At 42.9% G+C, this 21,240-nt stretch overlaps 1 protein-coding gene across 1 annotated transcript in view; it reads right to left on the bottom strand.

Moving 5' to 3' along the window:
* LOC139555211 (gamma-aminobutyric acid type B receptor subunit 2-like) overlaps positions 1–21,240 on the bottom strand; it is a 434,218-nt gene that overhangs the window by 133,892 nt on the left and 279,086 nt on the right. Inside the window, exon 3 of the mRNA XM_071368821.1 lies at positions 11,819–11,989. Coding sequence (XP_071224922.1) covers positions 11,819–11,989 — 171 coding nt within the window. The remainder of the gene's footprint in view (positions 1–11,818; positions 11,990–21,240) is intronic.

Below are 21,240 nucleotides of genomic sequence, written 5' to 3'. Positions count from 1 at the left end.
TCTCCTTCACATAGAGTTGATCAGGCTGTTGATTGTGGCCTGTGGAATGTTGTCCTACTCCTCTTCAATGTACGAAGTTGCTGGATATTGGAGGGAACTGGATGTCTAGTGAGTGTGCAGGCCATGGAAGAACTGGGACATTTCCTTGCGACATGGGGCAGTGCATTATCATGCTGAAACATGAGGTGATGGCGGCAGATGAATGGCACGACAATGGGCCTCAGGATCTCATCACATGTATCTCTGTGTATTCAAATTGCTATCGATAAAATGCAATTGTGTTCGTAGCTTATGCCTGCCCATACCATAACCCCACCTCCACCATGGGGCACTCTGTTCACAATGTTGACATCAGCCAACCGCTCACCCACATAACGCCATACACACTGTCTGCCATCTGCCCGGCACACTGCTAGTGGCCATCGAAGGTGAGCCGAAGTCGGTTACGACGCCGAACATCAGTCAGGTCAAGACCCTGGTGAGGACGACGAGCATGCAGATGATCTTCCCTGAGACGTTTTTTTTTTTTACAGTTTGTGCAGAATTTTTTTTGTTTTGTAAACCCACAGTTTCATCAGTTGTCCTGTTAGCTGGTCTCAGACTATCCCGCAGGTGAAGAAGACAGATGTGGAGGTCCTGGGCTGGCCTGGTTACAGGTGGTCTGCGGGTGTGAGGCCGGTTGGACGTACTGCCAAATTCTCTAAAACAACGTTGGATGCGGCTTATGGTAGAGAAATGAACATTCAATTATCTGGCAACAGCTCTGGGGGACATTCCTGCAGTCGGCATGCCAATTGCACGCTACCTCAAAACTTGAGACATCTGTAGCATTGTGCTATGTGACAAAATTGTCCCCAGCACAAACTGCACCTGTGTAATGATTATTCTGTTTCATCAGCTTCTTGATATGCCACACCTGTCAGTTGGATGGATTATCTTGGCAAAGGAGAAATGCTCACTAACAGGGATGTAAACAAATTTGTGCAAAAAACGTGAGAGAAATCATTTTTGGGGAGAGTATGGGATCTTTTATTTAAGCTAATGAAACATGGGACCAACACTTACATGTTGCGTTTATATTTATGTTCAGTATAGATTCCTTACGGTGTAAGTAAATATTATACTGTGAGAGGAAGAGAAAGAGAGAGGCCGATGGAAGGACAACATGTTTTTGAAGGAAAACAGCTACTTTACATTCACAAAAACCCATTAAAACCCTGAGACATATTTCTTTGTGAAGCCTCCAATTCAAACCCATTATCCCCATCAAACACACACAAAACCCCACCTAAGCCATCTATACAAACAGAGACGCAGTGTTCTCACACACACAAGGTCATTACAGAACACCAGTGTGTGTTTTGTATGTGTGAGTTTGTGTGAGCGTGCATACACGTGTCTGTCTGTCTGACTGACTGCGTGTGTGTGTGTGCGCTCTCTCTCTCTATCTCTGACACACACACAACACACACTTCTGCACACATGCAGTACAGAAGTAATCCAGGTAATGGCCCAAGTAACACCCAGCAGCATTGTGCAGGTGTCTGCTTCCTGTCATGGCCCATCCTTACCATCAACCTCCCAGACCCCATTCAGCCTGGCAGGCCTCACCTGATATCAGCCTCACAGACCCCATTCAGCCTGGCAGGCCTCACCTGAGATCAGCCTCCCAGACCCCATTCAGCCTGGCAGGCCTCACCTGAGATCAACCTCCCAGACCCCATTCAGCCTGGCAGGCCTCACCTGAGATCAGCCTCCCAGACCCAATTCAGCCTGGCAGGCCTCACCTGAGATCAGCCTCCCAGACCCCATTCAGCCTGGCAGGCCTCACCTGAGATCAGCCTCCCAGACCCCATTCAGCCTGGCAGGCCTCAGCTGAGATCAGCCTCCCAGACCCAATTCAGCCTGGCAGGCCTCACCTGAGATCAGCCTCCCAGACCCCATTCAGCCTGGCAGGCCTCACCTGAGATCAGCCTCCCAGACCCCATTCAGCCTGGCAGGCTGCACCTGAGATCAGCCTCCCAGACCCCATTCAGCCTGGCAGGCTGCACCTGAGATCGGCGTCCCAGACCCCATTCAGCCTGGCAGGCTGCACCTGAGATCAGCCTCCCAGACCCCATTCAGCCTGGCAGGCTGCAGCTGAGATCAGCCTCCCAGACCCAATTCAGCCTGGCAGGCTGCACCTGAGATCAGCCTCAGAGACCCCATTCAGCCTGGCAGGCTGCACCTGAGATCAGCCTCCCAGACCCCATTCAGCCTGGCAGGCCTCACCTGAGATCAGCCTCCCAGACCCCATTTAGCCTGGCAGGCCTCACCTGAGATCAGCCTCCCAGACCCAATTCAGCCTGGCAGGCCTCACCTGAGATCAGCCTCCCAGACCCCATTCAGCCTGGCAGGCCTCACCTGAGATCAGCCTCCCAGACCCCATTCAGCCTGGCAGGCCTCACCTGAGATCAGCCTCCCAGACCCCATTCAGCCTGGCAGGCCTCACCTGAGATCAGCCTCCCAGACCCCATTCAGCCTGGCAGGCCTCACCTGAGATCAGCCTCCCAGACCCCATTCAGCCTGGCAGGCCTCACCTGAGATCCGTCCCAAATGGCACCCTGTTCCCTATGGGCCCTGGTAGAAAGTAGTGAACTATAAAGGGCATAGGGAGCCATTTGGGAAGCAGACTCTGATTTCTGAACATGCCGTCTCACAGCCCCCCGTCTCACAGGGTTCCCGCTACCCGCCCACAGGGCATGGCAAGAGGGGATTATGGAATTACAGAGAGGGAGAATGTAGGGATGGCAAGTGGATACAGGATACGGTAGAGACCTGCTGACAATAGGATAGAGGTATTTGGGTGACGTATTTGTGTGTGTGTGTGTGTGTGAGTGTGAGTGTGCGTGCGTGTGTGTGTGTGTGTGGGTCTATATCAGAGTGAAAGAAAAAGAGGAAAGGGGGAGAAAGGGACAAAAATATCCTTTACAGTCTGTGCTAGCCAGGGATTCCCCATAATCCCATAATCCACACACACCAACATACCAACACACACACACACACACACACACACACACACACACACACACACACACACACACACACACACACACACACACACACACACACACACACACACACACACACACACACACACACACACACACACACACACACACACACACACACACACACACACACACACACACACACACAAGGGGACAGGAAGGGTGAAACGACAGTGTCAGTGTATTGAGTTAAACGTGTTTAATGCCCCAGTACTGCAAGAGGACATTAGCAAAGTATGATTCTATTTAAAGGCAGTCTTTAACAATCCCCAGAAAACACAGGCTAAAGACCAGGGTCAGGACAGACTAAAGACCAGGATCAGGCTAAAGACCAGGGTGAGGACAGACTGAAGACCAGGATCAGGCTAAAAACCAGGATCAGGTCAGACTAAAGACCATGATCAGGTCAGGCTAAAGACCAGGGTCAGGTCAGACTAAAGACCAGGATCAGGTCAGACTAAAGACCAGGATCAGGCCAGGCTAAAGACCAGGATCGGGTCAGGCTAAAGACCAGGATCGGGTCAGGCTAAAGACCAGGATCAGGTCAGACTAAAGACCTGGATCAGGCTAAAAACCAGGATCAGGTCAGACTAAAGACCATGATCAGGTCAGGCTAAAGACCAGGGTCAGGTCAGACTAAAGACCAGGGTCAGGTCAGACTAAAGACCAGGATCAGGTCAGACTAAAGACCAGGATCAGGCCAGGCTAAATACCAGGATCGGGTCAGGCTAAAGACCAGGATCGGGTCAGGCTAAAGACCAGGATCAGGTCAGACTAAAGACCTGGATCAGGTCAGACTAAATACCAGGGTCAGGTCAGACCAAAGACCAGGATCAGACTAAAGACCAGGATCAGGCTAAAGACCAGGGTCAGGTCAGACTAAAGACCAGGATCAGACTAAAGACCAGGATCAGGTCAGACTAAAGACCAGGATCAGGTCAGACTAAAGACCAGGGTCAGGTCAGGCTAAATACCAGGATCAGACTAAAGACCAGGATCAGGTCAGACTAAAGACCAGGGTCAGGTCAGGCTAAATACCAGGGTCAGGTCAGACTAAAGACCAGGATCAGGCTAAAGACCAGGATCAGGCCAGACTAAAGACCAGGGTCAGGTCAGGCTAAAGACCAGGATCGGGTCAGGCTAAAGACCAGGGTCAGGTCAGGCTAAAGACCAGGATCGGGTCAGGCTAAAGACCAGGATCAGGTCAGACTAAAGACCAGGATCAGGTCAGACTAAATACCAGGATCAGTTCAGACTAAAGACCAGGATCAGGTCAGACTAAATACCAGGGTCAGGTCAGACCAAAGACCAGGGTCAGGCCAGACTAAAGACCAGGGTCAGGCCAGACTAAAGACCAGGGTCAGGCTAAAGACCAGGATCAGGTCAGACTAAATACCAGGATCAGGTCAGGCTAAAGACCAGGGTCAGGTCAGACAAAAAAACAGGATCAGATCAGACTAAAGACCAGGATTAGGTCAGACTAAAGACCAGGATCAGGTCAGACTAAAGACCAGAATCAGGTCAGGCTAAAGACCAGGGTCAGGTCAGACTTAAGACCAGGATCAGGCAAGACTAAAGACCAGGGGCAGGTCAAGCTAAATACCAGGGTCAGGTCAGACTAAATACCAGGATCAGACTAAAGACCAGGATCAGGCTAAAGACCAGGATCAGGTCAGACTAAATACCAGGATCAGGTCAGGCTAAAGACCAGGGTCAGGTCAGACAAAAAAACAGGATCAGATCAGACTAAAGACCAGGATCAGGTCAGACTAAAGACCAGGATCAGGTCAGACTAAAGACCAGAATCAGGTCAGGCTAAAGACCAGGGTCAGGTCAGACTTAAGACCAGGATCAGGCAAAACTAAAGACCAGGGGCAGGTCAAGCTAAATACCAGGGTCAGGTCAGACTAAAGACCAGGATCAGGTCAGACTAAAGACCAGGATCAGGTCAGGCTAAAGACCAGGATCAGGCTAAAGACCAGGATCAGGCCAGACTAAAGACCAGGATCAGGCCAGACTAAAGACCAGGATCAGGTAAGACTAAAGACCAGGATCGGGTCAGACGAAAGACCAGGATTAGGCTCATTTCAACGCGCGCGCACACACACACACACACACACACACACACACACACACACACACACACACACACACACACACACACACACACACACACACACACACACACACACACACACACACACACACACGTGTGCGTGAGTGCACAGAGATACTGTCCAACATTAAACCCACATAAATGCACACATACACACATAGACTCTCATGTACATATTCACACATAAACTCTCATGTACACATACACACATAAACTCTCATGTACACATACACACATACACTCTCTCATGTACACATACACACATAAACTCTCATGTACACATACACACATAAACTCTCATGCACACACACACACACATAAACTCTCATGTACACATACACACATACACTCTCTCATGTACACATACACACATAAACTCTCATGTACACATACACACATAAACTCTCATGTACACATACACACATAAACTCGCATGTACACATTCACACATAAACTCTCATGTACACATACACACATAAACTCTCATGTACACATTCACACATAAACTCGAATGTACACATTCACAGATAAACTCTCATGTACACATTCACACATAAACTCTCATGTACACATTCACACATAAACTCTCATGTACACATTCACACATAAACTCTCATGTACACATTCACAGCCCCAACACCAGATGAGGATGACTGATATCTTTCTGTTTAAATTCCAGTGTGTGTGTATGTGTGTGTGTGTGCATGTGGGTCTGTGTCAGTCTGTGTGTGTGCATGTGTGTGTGTCTGTTTATCTGTGTGTCTGTGTGTCTACAGTAGGTGTCTGTGTGTCCGTTTGCCAGCTCGTGCGTCATATTGCGAGGTCAATCCCCTGGTTTAGCCTCTGACGCCAGTCATACTCTCATGCTAACTAAAAGAGGGCAGAAGTTTGAGCTTCCTGGCTTTGCGTTCTGGCATTGCTGCAGATGACAAATGATTAAGTGGCTTACTGGTCTAGATCCCAAATGGACATTACAGCATAATAATAGATAGCCATAACACAAAACTACATGAATCTCTATGGCAACATGAACACTTCCAAGAACCAACGCATTATTACATGTGTTACATTTTTTAAGACTCTTAGTAATTTTCAAAGTAATTTTCTAAATCTCAGTGATTTTCTAAGATTTCTTAGTAAGGTAATGACATTGTAAGGTTTAAAAATGTGATCACAGTCATTATTTTACGTATCGTAATCACAGTCTTTATTTTATGCAATGTGATCACAGTCATTATTTTATGCAATGTGATCACAGTCTTTATTTTATGCAATGTGATCACAGTCGTTATTTTATGCAATGTGATCACAGTCATTATTTTATGCAATGTGATCACAGTCATTATTTTATGTAATGTAATTACAGTCGTTATTTTACGTATCGTCATCACAGTCTGTCACGACTTTCGCCGAAGTCGGTCCCTCTCCTTGTTTGGGCGGTGTTCGGCGGTCGACGTCACCGACCTTCTAGCCATCACTGATCCATTTTTCATTTTCCATTGGTTTTGTCTTGTCTTCCTTCACACCTGGTTCCAATCCCATCAATTACATGTTGTGTATTTAACCCTCTGTTTCCCCTCATGTCCTTGTCGGAGATTGTTTTATTGTAAGTCATGTGTCGGTGTGCAACGGGTTTTGTACCCACTTATATTATTTTTTGTATATTTTGGTTTTTGATATAGGGAAGAAAGGAGAGAAGGGGAGGAGAGGAGGGGAGGAGAGGGGAGGAAAGAAGGGGAGGAGATGAGAGGAGAGGACAGAATGGGAGAGGAGAGTGTTCATGTTCCCCTTCTATCCTCCCCTCCCCTCCCCTCTCCTCTCCTTCTCTCCTCCCCTCCCCTTCTCTCCTTGTCTCTCCTCACCTTCTCTCCTGTCTTCCCTATCTCATGGCAACATGAAACACTTCCAAGAACCAACGCATTATTAAATGTGTTACCTTTTTTAAGACTCCTAGTTATTTTCAAAGTAATTTTCTAAATCTCAGTGATTTTCTAAGATTTCTTAGTAAGGTAATGACATTGTAAGGTTTAAAAATGTGATCACAGTTGTTATTTTATGTAATGTGATCACAGTCTATTTTTAGTAATGTGATCACGGCTAACTCTCTCAGTAAGGGGTGTTAATCAGAGAGAGGGATGATGAGGAGAGGAAGGGAGGAGAGTAGAGAAGGGGAGGAGAGGAGGAGATGAGAAGAGAAGAGTGAAGGGGAGGAGAGGAGAGTTGAGCAGGGGAGGAGGGGAGGGGAGGGGAGGGGAGGGGAGGAGAGAAGGGGAGGAGAGGAGGGAAGGAGAGGGGAGGGGTGGAGAAAAGGGGGGGGGGGAGGAGAGGAAGGGAGGAGAGGGGTGGAGAGCAGCATCTCAGTCCACACATCAGCTATAGGGCTATCCATAGCATGTGATGACTCTGATCTTACAGGTTACAGTGATGTAGGGTGAAGTTGCCCCTAGGTACAGATCAGGGGCCACTTAATCATTAGTGGAGGAAATTATCAGCATTTAAGGGCAACTTCACCATATACCTTACAGTCTGTCTGGAGGCCTGGCTCTGTGGGGTCCTTAGTGGTCAAGGATCACATCATACTGACCTGGCAGAGCTATAAGACGTCACCTTAGGATCTACGATGGTAGAGAACGCAGAGAGGTTGAGGTGGTTGAGGTGATCACACACACACACACACACACACACACACACACACACACACACACACACACACACACACACACACACACACACACACACACACACACACACACACACACACACACACACACACACACACACACACACACACACACACACACACACACACACACTCACACACACACACACACTCACACACTCACACTCCACTGCCCAAAGAGCAGGGACCTTGACATCTCTTGTCATCTAATCTCTAACATCAAAAATGTGATTGAGGCTTAATCTGGTGGAGTGTGATTCAAAACAGACCTTAATCCATGTATTGGTAGACAGTACAAGGGAAAAACCTGGTAGGTTCCTGAAAGGTGTCAGATAGCAACAGTGGGGACAGGCGAAAGACAACTTCAGATAGACGTTGCATAGATTTATTGACTTACTGAAAAAACAGACCTACAGTACTGTCAGTTCCTGAAAATGGGTTGGATAGTAGCTCAGTATAGAAAACTGGAAAATATATGAAATCACAATTGGATAAAGCTATGAAATACAGCCATCAATTATCAGAGAATCTTCTGCACAGGTTTGTCGGAACAATTGGACCATTTAAACACAATCAAACGCAGAACAAATTAATTTATTTTTCTATTTTATGGTAAAATGTATTCATTTCAATCCATCCTAAATCCTTTTATAATTTATCTAAAAAAAATGTGGCCACTGCTAGATCCAACGTAGCAATCTGAGTGGAGAACGGAAGAAATAGAAGAAAATGGCGTTTTCATTCTTGCATATATTTGTAAATCAGGATTAAGGACAAATGGTATCGCAGGTTGATTGAATCAGGACGCCTTTCCGTTTTTCTCCCTGTTCTAAGCCCAACGGCAGCATCAGGAGGTGGCAGATAAAGGGATTTTACTCTTCCACAGATTTACAGCGTGTCTTCTTATCCCTCAGCACCAGATTGTTTTCAACTAGCCTGACAACGCCAGACAACGCCACGCTCTCCAGTCACAAGTGATAGATTTTCAAATGCACACTTTGATACACAAACAGGGTATTGTGGCACGCTGGGGTGTTGGTGCTGTTATGGTGATGTGCTGTTTTCACACATGTTTAAATTCCTATCTAGAGGTATGACAAGTCGGGGAAAGAAGCCCAATGGTTTTTGTTTCGGTGAATAGACTAGATATGAAATACCCCAGCTCCATAGGAAATTAAGCTGGTGTGGAATTACATACATTTATTCAGTACATGTATTCTACTGTGGAACGTCAGTAGACAACAGAAACAGTGCATCCAAACCACTATGTTAGCTAACCCTAACCCTAACCACCATACATGCCTCAACATTGCCCTGGAGACAACAGTTCCTCAATGGACATTCACAGCAGTTCTGTGTAATGGGTATTGATGTGTGTACCAGTTATGTGTGATGGGTATTGATGTGTGTACCAGTTCTGTGTAATGGGTATTGATGGGTGTACCAGTTCTGTGTGATGGGTATTGATGTGTGTACCAGTTATGTGTGATGGGTATTGATGTGTGTACCAGTTCTGTGTGATGGGTATTGATGTGTGTACCAGTCATGTGTGATGGGTATTGATGTGTGTACCAGTTCTGTGTGATGGGTATTGATGTGTGTACCAGTTTTGTGTGATGGGTATTGATGTGTGTACCAGTTCTGTGTAATGGGTATTGATGGGTGTACCAGTTATGTGTGATGGGTATTGATGTGTGTACCAGTTCTGTGTGATGGGTATTGATGTGTGTACCAGTTCTGTGTGATGGGTATTGATGTGTGTACCAGTTATGTGTGATGGGTATTGATGTGTGTACCAGTTATGTGTGATGGGTATTGATGTGTGTACCAGTTCTGTGTAATGGGTATTGATGTGTGTACCAGTTCTGTGTGATGGGTATTGATGTGTGTACCAGTTCTGTGTGATGGGTATTGATGTGTGTACCAGTTTTGTGTGATGGGTATTGATGTGTGTACCAGTCATGTGTGATGGGTATTGATGTGTGTACCAGTTCTGTGTAATGGGTATTGATGGGTGTACCAGTTATGTGTGATGGGTATTGATGGGTGTACCAGTTCTGTGTGATAGGTATTGATGTGTGTACCAGTCATGTGTGATGGGTATTGATGTGTGTACCAGTTATGTGTGATGGGTATTGATGTGTGTACCAGTTTTGTGTAATGGGTATTGATCAGATCACTGCACCTGTACATAGCCCATCTGTAAACAGCCCATCCAACTACCTCATCCCCATACTGTATTTATGTATTTATCTTGCTCCTTTGCACCCCACTATCTCTACTTGCACATTCATCTTCTGCACATCTTACCATTCCAGTGTTTAATTGCTATATTGTAATTACTTCGCCACCATGGCCTATTTATTGCCTTAACTCCCTTATCTTACCTCATTTGCACTCACTGTATATAGACTTTTTGTTTTCTTTTTTCTACTGTATTATTGACTGTATGTTTTGTTTATTCCATGTGTAACTCTGTATTGTTGTATGTGTCGAACTGCTTTGCTTTATCTTGGCCAGGTCGCAGTTGCAAATGAGAACTTGTTCTCAACTAGCCTACCTGGTTAAATAAAGGTAAAATAAAAATAATGTAAAAAAATAATTTGATGTGTGTACCAGTTCTGAGTAATGGGTATTGATGGGTGTACCAGTTCTGTGTAATGGGTATTGATGTGTGTACCAGTTATGTGTAATGGGTATTGATGTGTGTACCAGTTCTGTGTAATGGGTATTGATGTGTGTACCAGTTCTGTGTAATGGGTATTGATGTGTGTACCAGTTCTGTGTGATGGGTATTGATGTGTGTACCAGTTATGTGTGATGGGTATTGATGTGTGTACCAGTTCTGAGTAATGGGTATTGATGTGTGTACCAGTTCTGTGTAATGGGTATTGATGTGTGTACCAGTTATGTGTAATGGGTGTTGATGTGTGTACCAGTTCTGTGTAATGGGTATTGATGTGTGTACCAGTTATGTGTAATGGGTGTTGATGTGTGTACCAGTTCTGTGTAATGGGTATTGATGTGTGTACCAGTTCTATGTGATAGGTATTGATGTGTGTACCAGTTCTGTGTAATGGGTATTGATGGGTGTACCAGTGATGTGTAATGGGTGTGGGTGCCTGAAGCCTGCATACAGTGACCATGCATGGTGAGTCAGATGGGATAATGTAACTCATGTTTCCCAGAAGGACTTTACCACAAACTGGGAAAGGAAGTAATTTGTGTTGAGAGATGATGTTAAAATGCCACTTTCAAAAATGTAATGTATTTTTAGAAGGACTTAAAAGGATACAGCAGCTGTGTACTAACATTACAGGGAATATATAAACAGTAATGTCCTCAGTAAGTCATAAAACACAAGTTACTCTCTGTGTGCATGTTAAAATTGCATTAGAAGTAACCACTATCATCACAATCCTACCTGTAATTTTCCCACAATATATCTTATAATATCACAATATAGCATTACATTACAATATCTCCACGATATATCGTAATATAATGATATCTCCACGATCAGACCTGGGATTAAATTCTCTTTCAGGTATTTCAATTACTTTTCAATACATTTCGAAAAACTATTCAGATAACCTTCATTTGAAAAAACAAGTAGTTGAATATTGGAATGTATCTGGAAATACACTTAATCAAATACATTTATCCCAAGCATTTGAAAATAGTATTTGAAATAAGTTTTTGAAAATACTTTCAAATACAATTTGGTTGACTATTTGTTTTTTTACAAATAACCAATCCAATATTCAAATAAAAGTACTTGTTTTGGGCTGTGTATTTGAAAATACTCAAATACACAGAAAAACCCCCACGTCTGTCCACGATATATCATAATATCACGATATCTCCATGATATATCATAATATCACGATATTTCCAAGATATATCGTAATATCACGATATCTCCATGATATATCATATAATTTCCAATAAAATCATAATATCCTCCCTCACCTCTGAGAACCTCTGAACGTCCTGTGTGAGGGTCCCCACGCGGCTCCAGTTGTAGAAGTTGAGGAACTTGACCACTGCTGGGTTCACCGCGTTGTCCGACGGAACCGTCCGGAAGAAGTTGGGGTACTTCTTCTTGTCGGCCAGAACAGGAGTTGTTGCCGCAAAGGAGAGCTGGAAAGAATAGGACAGACATAGAATGTTAAATATCTGACCAATAAACGCTGGCTGAATTCTAACTGATCCTGGTGTTCTGCTAATAGGAGTTCAAGCCTGGAGATCTGAAGCTTTAGACAGAGGCCTTCGATGGCCATCTGAGGGATTAAGCCATGGCAGCTAGAGCAGTCACACGCACGCACGCACGCACGCACGCACGCACGCACGCACGCACGCACGCACGCACACACACACACACACACACACACACACACACACACACGGACACTGGGAGTCAGTCCAGTCTGTAGGCGTGAGTAAATCAACAGTCTGATAGGTCTGTGGAAACATCAGGGAAGGTCACAGCTTCAGAGTGCCCATAATAACAGGAGCTGTAAAAGTTTGGTGGGAGTGAAAGCTGGGATGGATGACCTTAACTGACTGTGTGTATGTGTGCGCACGTGTGTATACGCAACTACGTGTGCATGCGTGTGTATTCATGAGATGCGTGTGTATTCACTCTGAGGTCAAGTTAAAAGCGTTCCTTGGATTCTGATTGGTTCTGCTTTCACTCATTTTATTTTCCTAGAAAATTAGATAAAAATGTGCTGAACCTCAAACATGAAAAATTACACCATAAACAGGTTTAAATCAATTCAGGGTTCAAAAAAAGAGATTAACTTTTGCTGGATATTACTGCTTTCAAGATTTGACACAGCAAGGACTGAATTTTTTGTTGTTGTAGCAACTACCAAGCACATACATTAGCTCTGAACACCTTGGGTGAACACGCAGACATTTACTGCTATAGAATGTCCAACATTTTCACACATTTCAATGTGTTTTCCTTTTGACCAACAGTAGGCTAACAGTATCTCATACAGTGTCTATCCATACACTACTGTGGATGTGATAGGTCCTCTGGAGAGAGAGAGAGAGAGAGAGAGAGAGAGAGAGAGAGAGAGAGAGAGAGAGAGAGAGAGAGAGAGAGAGAGAGAGAGAGAGAGAGAGAGAGAGAGAGCGTGAGAAAGAGAGAGATAGAGAGATAACGTGAGAACGAGAGAGAGAGAGAGAGAGAGATAACATGAGAAAGAGAGAGATAGAGAGATAGAGACTTGGACTCAATAGTCATTTGGACGGTACTTGTTATGTAACACTCCCAAGCTTCAGCACCGCAAACCAATCTAATCTTATGATCACACTGTCACTAACTACAGTAGGCACATACTGGCATCGTGTGACCGGGGACATCTAAAGACAATGCTCCATACACAGTCAGTGGACAATGTGAAGGATCTGATTCAAAGCCACAAAGCTAAGTCAACAAATGTCATCCCCAGTCCTCAATCTCTGGGTCCATTGAAAACGTTCTAGGGATCTATAGAATTCAAAGAATCTGTCATTTGAGAGAACACTCGATTACTGAGAGAGAGCATGATAAGATTACAGAGTGATGGATCAATGGATTGACCTCAGATTTCTCTTTCTCTCTCCTTCCAACCCTCCCTCCTTCAAACAGACCCAAACACACACATACCTTTAATTTCCATACAAATAAACTCTCTCTCTCTCTCTCTCTCTCTCTCTCTCTCTCTCTCTCTCTCTCTCTCTCTCTCTCTCTCTCTCTCTCTCTCTCTCTCTCTCTCTCTCTCTCTCTCTCTCTCTCTTTCGTAGTCTCTACCACCTTACCAACAATAGACACTCATTATCTCTGGGGGAAAATTGGTGTAATTAATTTCTGCCTCCCGATCGTGACTTGCAGGTGCGTACAGCCAGCGAACACGAGAATAGAATGACAAAGACTGGAAAAAATACATGATCTTGACAAAGACTTCATGGCAAAGTTAAAATTAGAATATGGATAAGTTCTGGTAAAATTGGCACCTTACAGTTTGACAAAGTATGTCTTGTGTAGCTGTTATAAAGGGTTTGTGAAACCATACATAAAGGGGGCGACAGTTAAATGTTACCAGTCACATCACAGGAAGCTAACGTTGAATGGGAGACTTAGAATGTTAGCTCTGCAGACCCTTAGCTTAGTCTTGCCTAGCGTACTATACTCCACTCCAAGTTTATGATGAACTTCACCAACGGCATGGAGATGAAACCAGGCTTTGTGGAATCTGGCTCAGGCTACATCCATTGTACCTATGTTTCTTATCTGTAGTTGCGTGCCTTTCTTTGTTTGCGGAAATCCATACTTTTTCAATAAACATTAATCAAATACCACCACCGACTGTTACCTTGTTGAGATTCAATGGGCACATGCACATTTGCGCTGAGTCGCCATCTTATATCAACAGCAATGAGAAAACAGTTGGTGGTTGTATTTGATTAACGTTTATTGAAAATGTTTAGTCTGTTAAGTCCTGCCACATCCGGAATGGTTGCCGCTGTGAGAAGTTAACTCTGTTACATTAGCATGTTTAGCTAGATGTGAAAAGTTAACTCTGGAACATTAGCATGTTAGCATGTTGGTGCGGCAGGTAGCCTAGTGGTTAGAGCATTGGGCCAGTAACCGAAAGGTTGGTGGATTGAATCCCCGAGCTGACAAGGTAAAAATCTGTTGTTCTGCCCCTGAACAAGGCAGTTAACCCACTGTTCCTAGGCCGTCATTGTAAATAAGAATTTGTTCTTAACTGACTTACCTAGTTAAATAAAGGTTAAATTAAAAATGTATAGCTAGATGTGATAAGCTAACTCTGGAACATTAGCATGTTTAGCTAGCTGAGAGAAGTTAACTCTGTACCACTAACATATTTAGCTAGCTGAAAGATGTTAACCCTGTTCCATTAGCATGTTTAACTAGCTGAGAGAAGTTAACTGTGTTCCATTAGCATGTTAAGCTAGCTAACAGTTGCACTCCAATTTCAATTCGTCCCATCTCTCATAAAATGAATGACTGATATGAATCGACACAGGGTTAATTACTGAGCAGAGAGAGATTAAGCAGACACACTGATAGTGATCAAAAGGAGGATATTATCATTCTGATTGAGGCTAAGAGTGTGTGTGTGTGAAATGTATGCACATTGCTTGGAAGCATGTTTAATATTAGAGAAGCCAACCATAGCACCTTCACTCTGGGGCTAAGTGTGATCTTTAAAAGCCAGTCTAAACCAATCAAGAATAATGTTTTTCCTATATTCAAACAAACAGGTTCTCATATTCTCACAACTCATATTGATGTCATACAGTACTTACAGTGAGTAGATCATTTTTGGGAAAACTTTTGCTTAATGCATTTGATTAAAGCTATCTTTCATGTTAATTATTTTCACAATGCTCAGAATACATTACACCTTGTACTCCTTAAAGTAAACCTTGTAACTGGAGACTGATACAACACATACATTGAATCAATCTAAGTCAAACACTTGCCAACAACCCTCAGCAAACCTCCAACAAACCTCCAACAGACCATGCCACACTATTCTCCCCTCTAGAACCCATTTAGTTTGGGCTCCCTGTTGTTTCCCAAACCATCCGGGGGGACCCTGGAACAACACACGGATTACAACCGTCAATTAAGGAGAGAAGAGACCCTTTATTTCAGTACCAGTGCTAAATCCAAAATCACCCAAAGTCTTAAAAGGGCTTTACTGGGTCTTTCTGCTGTAGTTTTAATCTGCATTTAGCTACGGCTGTTTGCTACACCCACAGCGGGAGAAGCTCCAATGGGTCTCCAATGAGAGCCAGTGACTTTTAGCCCAAACAGGGTGCTTGGGTTGAAGCCTCCTGTGACAGCCCAGGGAGAAAGGGGGGTGGGGGGGTGGGGGGAAGGGGGTCAGGAGACTTGGAGTTGTAATGATATACCTTGATTAAACTACAAGAAAATCAGATATGAAACTGTAAGGGCTCGATTGGAACCTGCATCGGGGTAATAACGTAATACTGTAGGTACAGTAGTTCTCCCCATGGTCAAATAATACCACAGAATGATATTGGGTGCTGTAAAACTATTACTACTATAACTAATACTACTACTACAACTACTATTACTACTATAACTAGTAATACTACCAAAACTACTATTACTACTACAACTAGTAATACTACTACAACTAATATTACTACTACAGCTAGTAATACTACTACAACTAGTATTACGACTACGGTAATACTACTACACCTACTAGTACTACTACAACTAGTATTACGACTACGGTAATACTACTACACCTACTAGTACTACTACAACTAGTATTACGACTACAGTAATACTACTACGACTACTAGTACTACTACAACAAGTAATAATACTACAACTATTATTACAACTACAGTGATACTACTACAACTACTATTACTACTACAACTAGTAATACTACTACAACTAGTACCACTACTACAACTACTATTACTACTACACGTAGTAATACTACTACTACAACTACTATTACTACTATAACTAGTAATACTACTACACCTACTATTAAAAATATAACTAGTAATACTACTACAACTAATATTATTACTATAAATAGTAATACTACTACAATTACTATTACTACTACAACTAGTAATACTACTACAACTACTATTACAACTACTAATACTACTAAAACTAGTAATACTACTACAGTCATTATTGCAACTACAGTAATACTACTACAAGTACGATTACTACTACAACTAGTAATACTACTACAACTAGGTATCACTACTACAGTAATACTACTACAACTACTATTACTACTACAAGTAGTATTACCGCTACAGTAATACTACTACACCTACTAGTACTACTAACACTAGTAATAATACTACAGTCATTATTGCAACTACAGTAATACTGCTACAAATACGATTACTACAACGACTAGTAATACTACTACAACTAGTATCACTACTACAGTAATACTACTACAAGTAATATTACTACTACAACTAGTACTACCACTACAACTACTATTACTACTACAACTAGTAATACTACTACACCTAGTATCACTACTACAGTAATACTACTACAACTACTATTACTACTACACCTACTACTACTACTACTACAACTACGATTACTACTATAAATAGTAATACTACTACAATTACTATTACTACTACAACTACTAATACTACTACAGCTTGTATTACTACTACAGTAATACTACTACAACTAGTATCACTACTACAGGAATACTACTACAACTACTATTACTACTACAACTACTACTACTACTACTACAACTACGATTACTACTATAAATAGTAATACTACTACAATTACTATTACTACTAGAACTAGTAATACTACTACAACTAGTATCACTACTACAGTAATACTACTACAAGTAATATTACTACTACAACTAGTACTACCACTACAACTACTATTACTACTACAACTAGTAATACTACTACACCTAGTATTACTACCACAGTAATACTACTACAACTAATATTACTATTACAACTAATACTACTACTACAACTACTATTACTACTAACGTAATACTACTACAACTACTATTACGACAACCGTAATACTACTAGAAGTACAAATAATAAAGAAATTGAGTTCATAGTTCTATGGGTTCAATTCATTTCCACCATGAGATCCCACAGCATTAATCATCCCGGCAGCATGATTTTTGAAAGGAATTGTTGGCTATTGTTCTTTTTCACATGGGTCACGCACAGAGGTGTGACGCTAGGACCCCAGGTCAATTCTCCATTTTAGATGTAGGTCCATGACGCATGTGGGTATACATGTAGGTCACTAGAGAACATATATTGCTTGATTGGAGCTAACAAGTCAAGGTAGCCCTTCTGTCTCCAAATGAATCTGAACCACCGAGCTACCAATGGTGCAGAGGGTTTGGTGAGAAAGCCATCACGTGAAATGATCTCAAATACAGCTTACGAAATGGGTTAGTCTTTTGATAAATACAGTAGAGTGCCTTAAAATAGCGCTATGATATCACACATCTCGGAGTGCTGTCTTACATAAGGAGATTTAAAAAGGTCTATTCAAATGTAATGGACCTCTCTGGCGCACTGCACTTGCACTGACGTGCTCACACACACACACACATACAGACACACACGCGCACACGCGAGTACACACACAGGGAGGATTGCCACTCTCAGCAGGCAGAGCCAAATGGACAACCTGTGTCTCCACTCTCCTCTCCATCAGGCTCCCAGTGCCAATGTTAATTAAAGCTGTAAAGATGGGGCCCGTCTGAGACTCCTCATCCACAGCAAGGTCACCGAGTCTTTGGTAATGAGGCTTCCACTCAAATGGCACCCTATTCCGTATATAGAGCACTACTTTGGACCGGGGCCCATAGTGCACTATGTAGGGAATAAGGTGCAATTTGGAACCGCGTCAGAGGCTGGGGATTCTTGGAACCACGGTAGTAGTACAGCATTATGTCGTTGAGAATATCTGCTTAAATTACTTACTGATAAGATTGCTGAGGGAAATCTACTGAGACATGCAATTTTAAATACAATGTTATCCGTCTTTTTACTTTGAGTGAATATAAAGCCTGTTTGCTGTCCGTCTTTCTTCCATTTTGACTTCTTCACTCTCTTATTCAGCAGTTGAAATCAAACTAGTGATGTCTACGGGAGAGAGAGAACGAGAGAGTACGAGAGAGAAGAAGAGAGAAGAAGAGAGGATAGTAAAAAGAATGAAAGAAAGCATATAGAAGAGAGAAAGAAAGCATTAAAGATTGGTGACAGGTGATATATAGAAAAAGAGAGAACGCGAGCATAGATAGAAAAAAAGGGAGCCAGGCATAGAGATAGATAGTCCATTGCAGATTCTCAGAACAAGGCAAAGAGATAAATTGATGTTCCATTGCAGATCCTCAGAACAAGGCTGTGCAATCCGGTTTCCGAGCTGGTCACGGGTGCACCTCAACCACGCTCAAGGTACTAAACGATATCATAACCGCCATCGATAAAAGACAGTACTGTGCAGCCGTCTTCATCGACCTGGCCAAGCATTTCGACTCTGTCAATCACCACATTCTTATTGGCAGACTCAACAGCCTTGGTTTCTCAAATGACTGCCTCACCTGTTTCACCAACTACTTCTCAGATAGAGTTCAGCATGTCAAATCGGAGGGCCTGTTGTCCGGACCTCTGGCAGTCACTATGGGGGTACCACAGGGTTCAATTCTCGGGCCGACTCTATTCTCTGTATATATAAATGATGTCGCTCTTGCTGCGGGTGATTCCTTGATCCACCTCTACGCAGACGACACCATTCTATATACTTCTGGCCCTTCTTTGGACACTGTGTTAACAAACCTCCAAACGAGCTTCAATGCCATACAACACTCCTTCCGTGGCCTCCAACTGCTCTTAAACGCTAGTAAACAAAATGCATGCTCTTCAACCGATCGCTGCCCACATCCGCCCGCCCGACTAGCATCACTAGTCTGTACGGTTCTGACTTAGAATACGTGGACAACTACAAATACATAGGTGTCTGGCTAGACTGTAAACTCTCCTTCCAGACTCATATTAAGCATCTCCAATCCAAAATTAAATCTAGAATCGGCTTCCTATTTCGCATCAAAGCCTCCTTCACTCACGCTGCCAAACATACCCTCGTAAAATTGACTATCCTACCGATCCTCGACTACGGCGATGAAAATAGGCTCCAACACTCTACTCAGCAAACTGGATGCAGTCTATCACAGTGCCATCCGTTTTGTCACCAAAGCCCCATATACCACCCACTACTGCGACATGTATGCTCTCGTTGGCTGGTCCTCGCTACATATTCGTCGCCAAACCACCTGGCTCCAGGTCATCTATAAGTCTTTGCTAGGTAAAGCTCCGCCTTATCTCAGTTCACTGGTCACCATAACAACACACACCGTAGCAGCCCTCCAGCAGGTATATCTCACTGGTCATCCCCAAAGCCAACATGTCGTTTGGCCACCTTTCCTTCCAGTTCTCTGCTGCCAATGACTGGAAGGAATTGCAAAAATCGCTGAAGTTGGAGACTTATATCTCACTCACTAACTTTAAGCATCAGCTATCCCATATTGTTTTTATTAACTTTTTTTGCTCTTTTGCACACCAGTATTTCTACTTGCACATTATCATCTGCACATCTATCACTCTAGTGTTAATTTGCTAAATTGTAATTACTTTGCTACTATTGGCCTATTTATTGCCTTACCTCCTTACTCCATTTGCACACACTGTATATAGACTTTTCTATTGTGTTATTGACTGTACTTTTGTTTATCCCATGTGTAATTCTGTGTTGCTGTTTTATGTCGCACTGCTTTGCTTTATCTTGGCAAGGTCGCAGGTGTAAATGAGAACTTGTTCTCAACTGGCCTACCTGGTTAAATAAAGGTGAAATAAAAAAATTAAAATAGATTGTCCATTGCAGATTCTCAGAACAAGGCATAGAGATAGATAGATGGTCCCTTCCAGATTCAGACACCCTTTACCATGGCACTTTGAGATTTATTTTAAACTGCAAAACCTTTACGCACCACTGCACTTTGTATACCAGGTTTGGCTGGCCTTCTCTAGTCACTCGTAGGCTCAGTCACTGGTATACTTTTATTTATAAAGCCATTTTGGGTTTACTATCTTTTTATTTGGGCATTTTTATTGTTCAGAAATGTGGTGGGTATTCTCTTTGTTCGCTGGACTTTATCCTGCTAACTGTTCCAAATGTCCCAACTGAATTTGGTAAAAGGGCTTTTATGTACTCTGCGCCATCGTCTTGGAACGCCTTATTAAATACTTTTAAACTGGAAGAACTTGTCCCGATTGGTATTTTTAAATCACTGATGAATGATCTTGAGACTGATTCCCTGACCTGTCAATGTTTTTAATTTGCTGTTTTTGATTTTTGTTATACTCTTGTGAATTCTATGGTTTTTACTAGATTACTTGTAGTTTTTCATGTTGTTTGTCTGTAATTTTTGTAATGACTTGGTGCTGCCTATCTTGGCCAGGACGCTCTTGAAAAATAGATTTTAAATCTCAATGAGCCCTTCTTGGTTAAATAAAGGTTAAATAAATAAAACATTTAAAAAAATAGATGGTCCATTGTAGATTCTCAGAACAAGGCATAGAGATAGATAGATGGTCCATTGCAGATTCTCAGAACGAGGCATAGAGACAGATAGATGGTCCATTGTAGATTCTCAGAGCATGCCCTCTCACTGAATGAGGTCTGCCGTATTAGATTCTTTGACACTTGACTGAGCTGTGTCTGTGAGCAGGTATAGGAGACAATAGATAGATAGTTTCATTCTCATTAAAGTCTCTAAATTCCA

This window comes from Salvelinus alpinus, chromosome 26 (assembly GCF_045679555.1).
Source record: "Salvelinus alpinus chromosome 26, SLU_Salpinus.1, whole genome shotgun sequence".
In the NCBI taxonomy this organism is placed as follows: domain Eukaryota; kingdom Metazoa; phylum Chordata; class Actinopteri; order Salmoniformes; family Salmonidae; genus Salvelinus; species Salvelinus alpinus.
The sequence above is the reverse complement of the archived record's forward strand: the minus strand, read 5'-3'. Positions and strand labels throughout refer to the sequence as shown.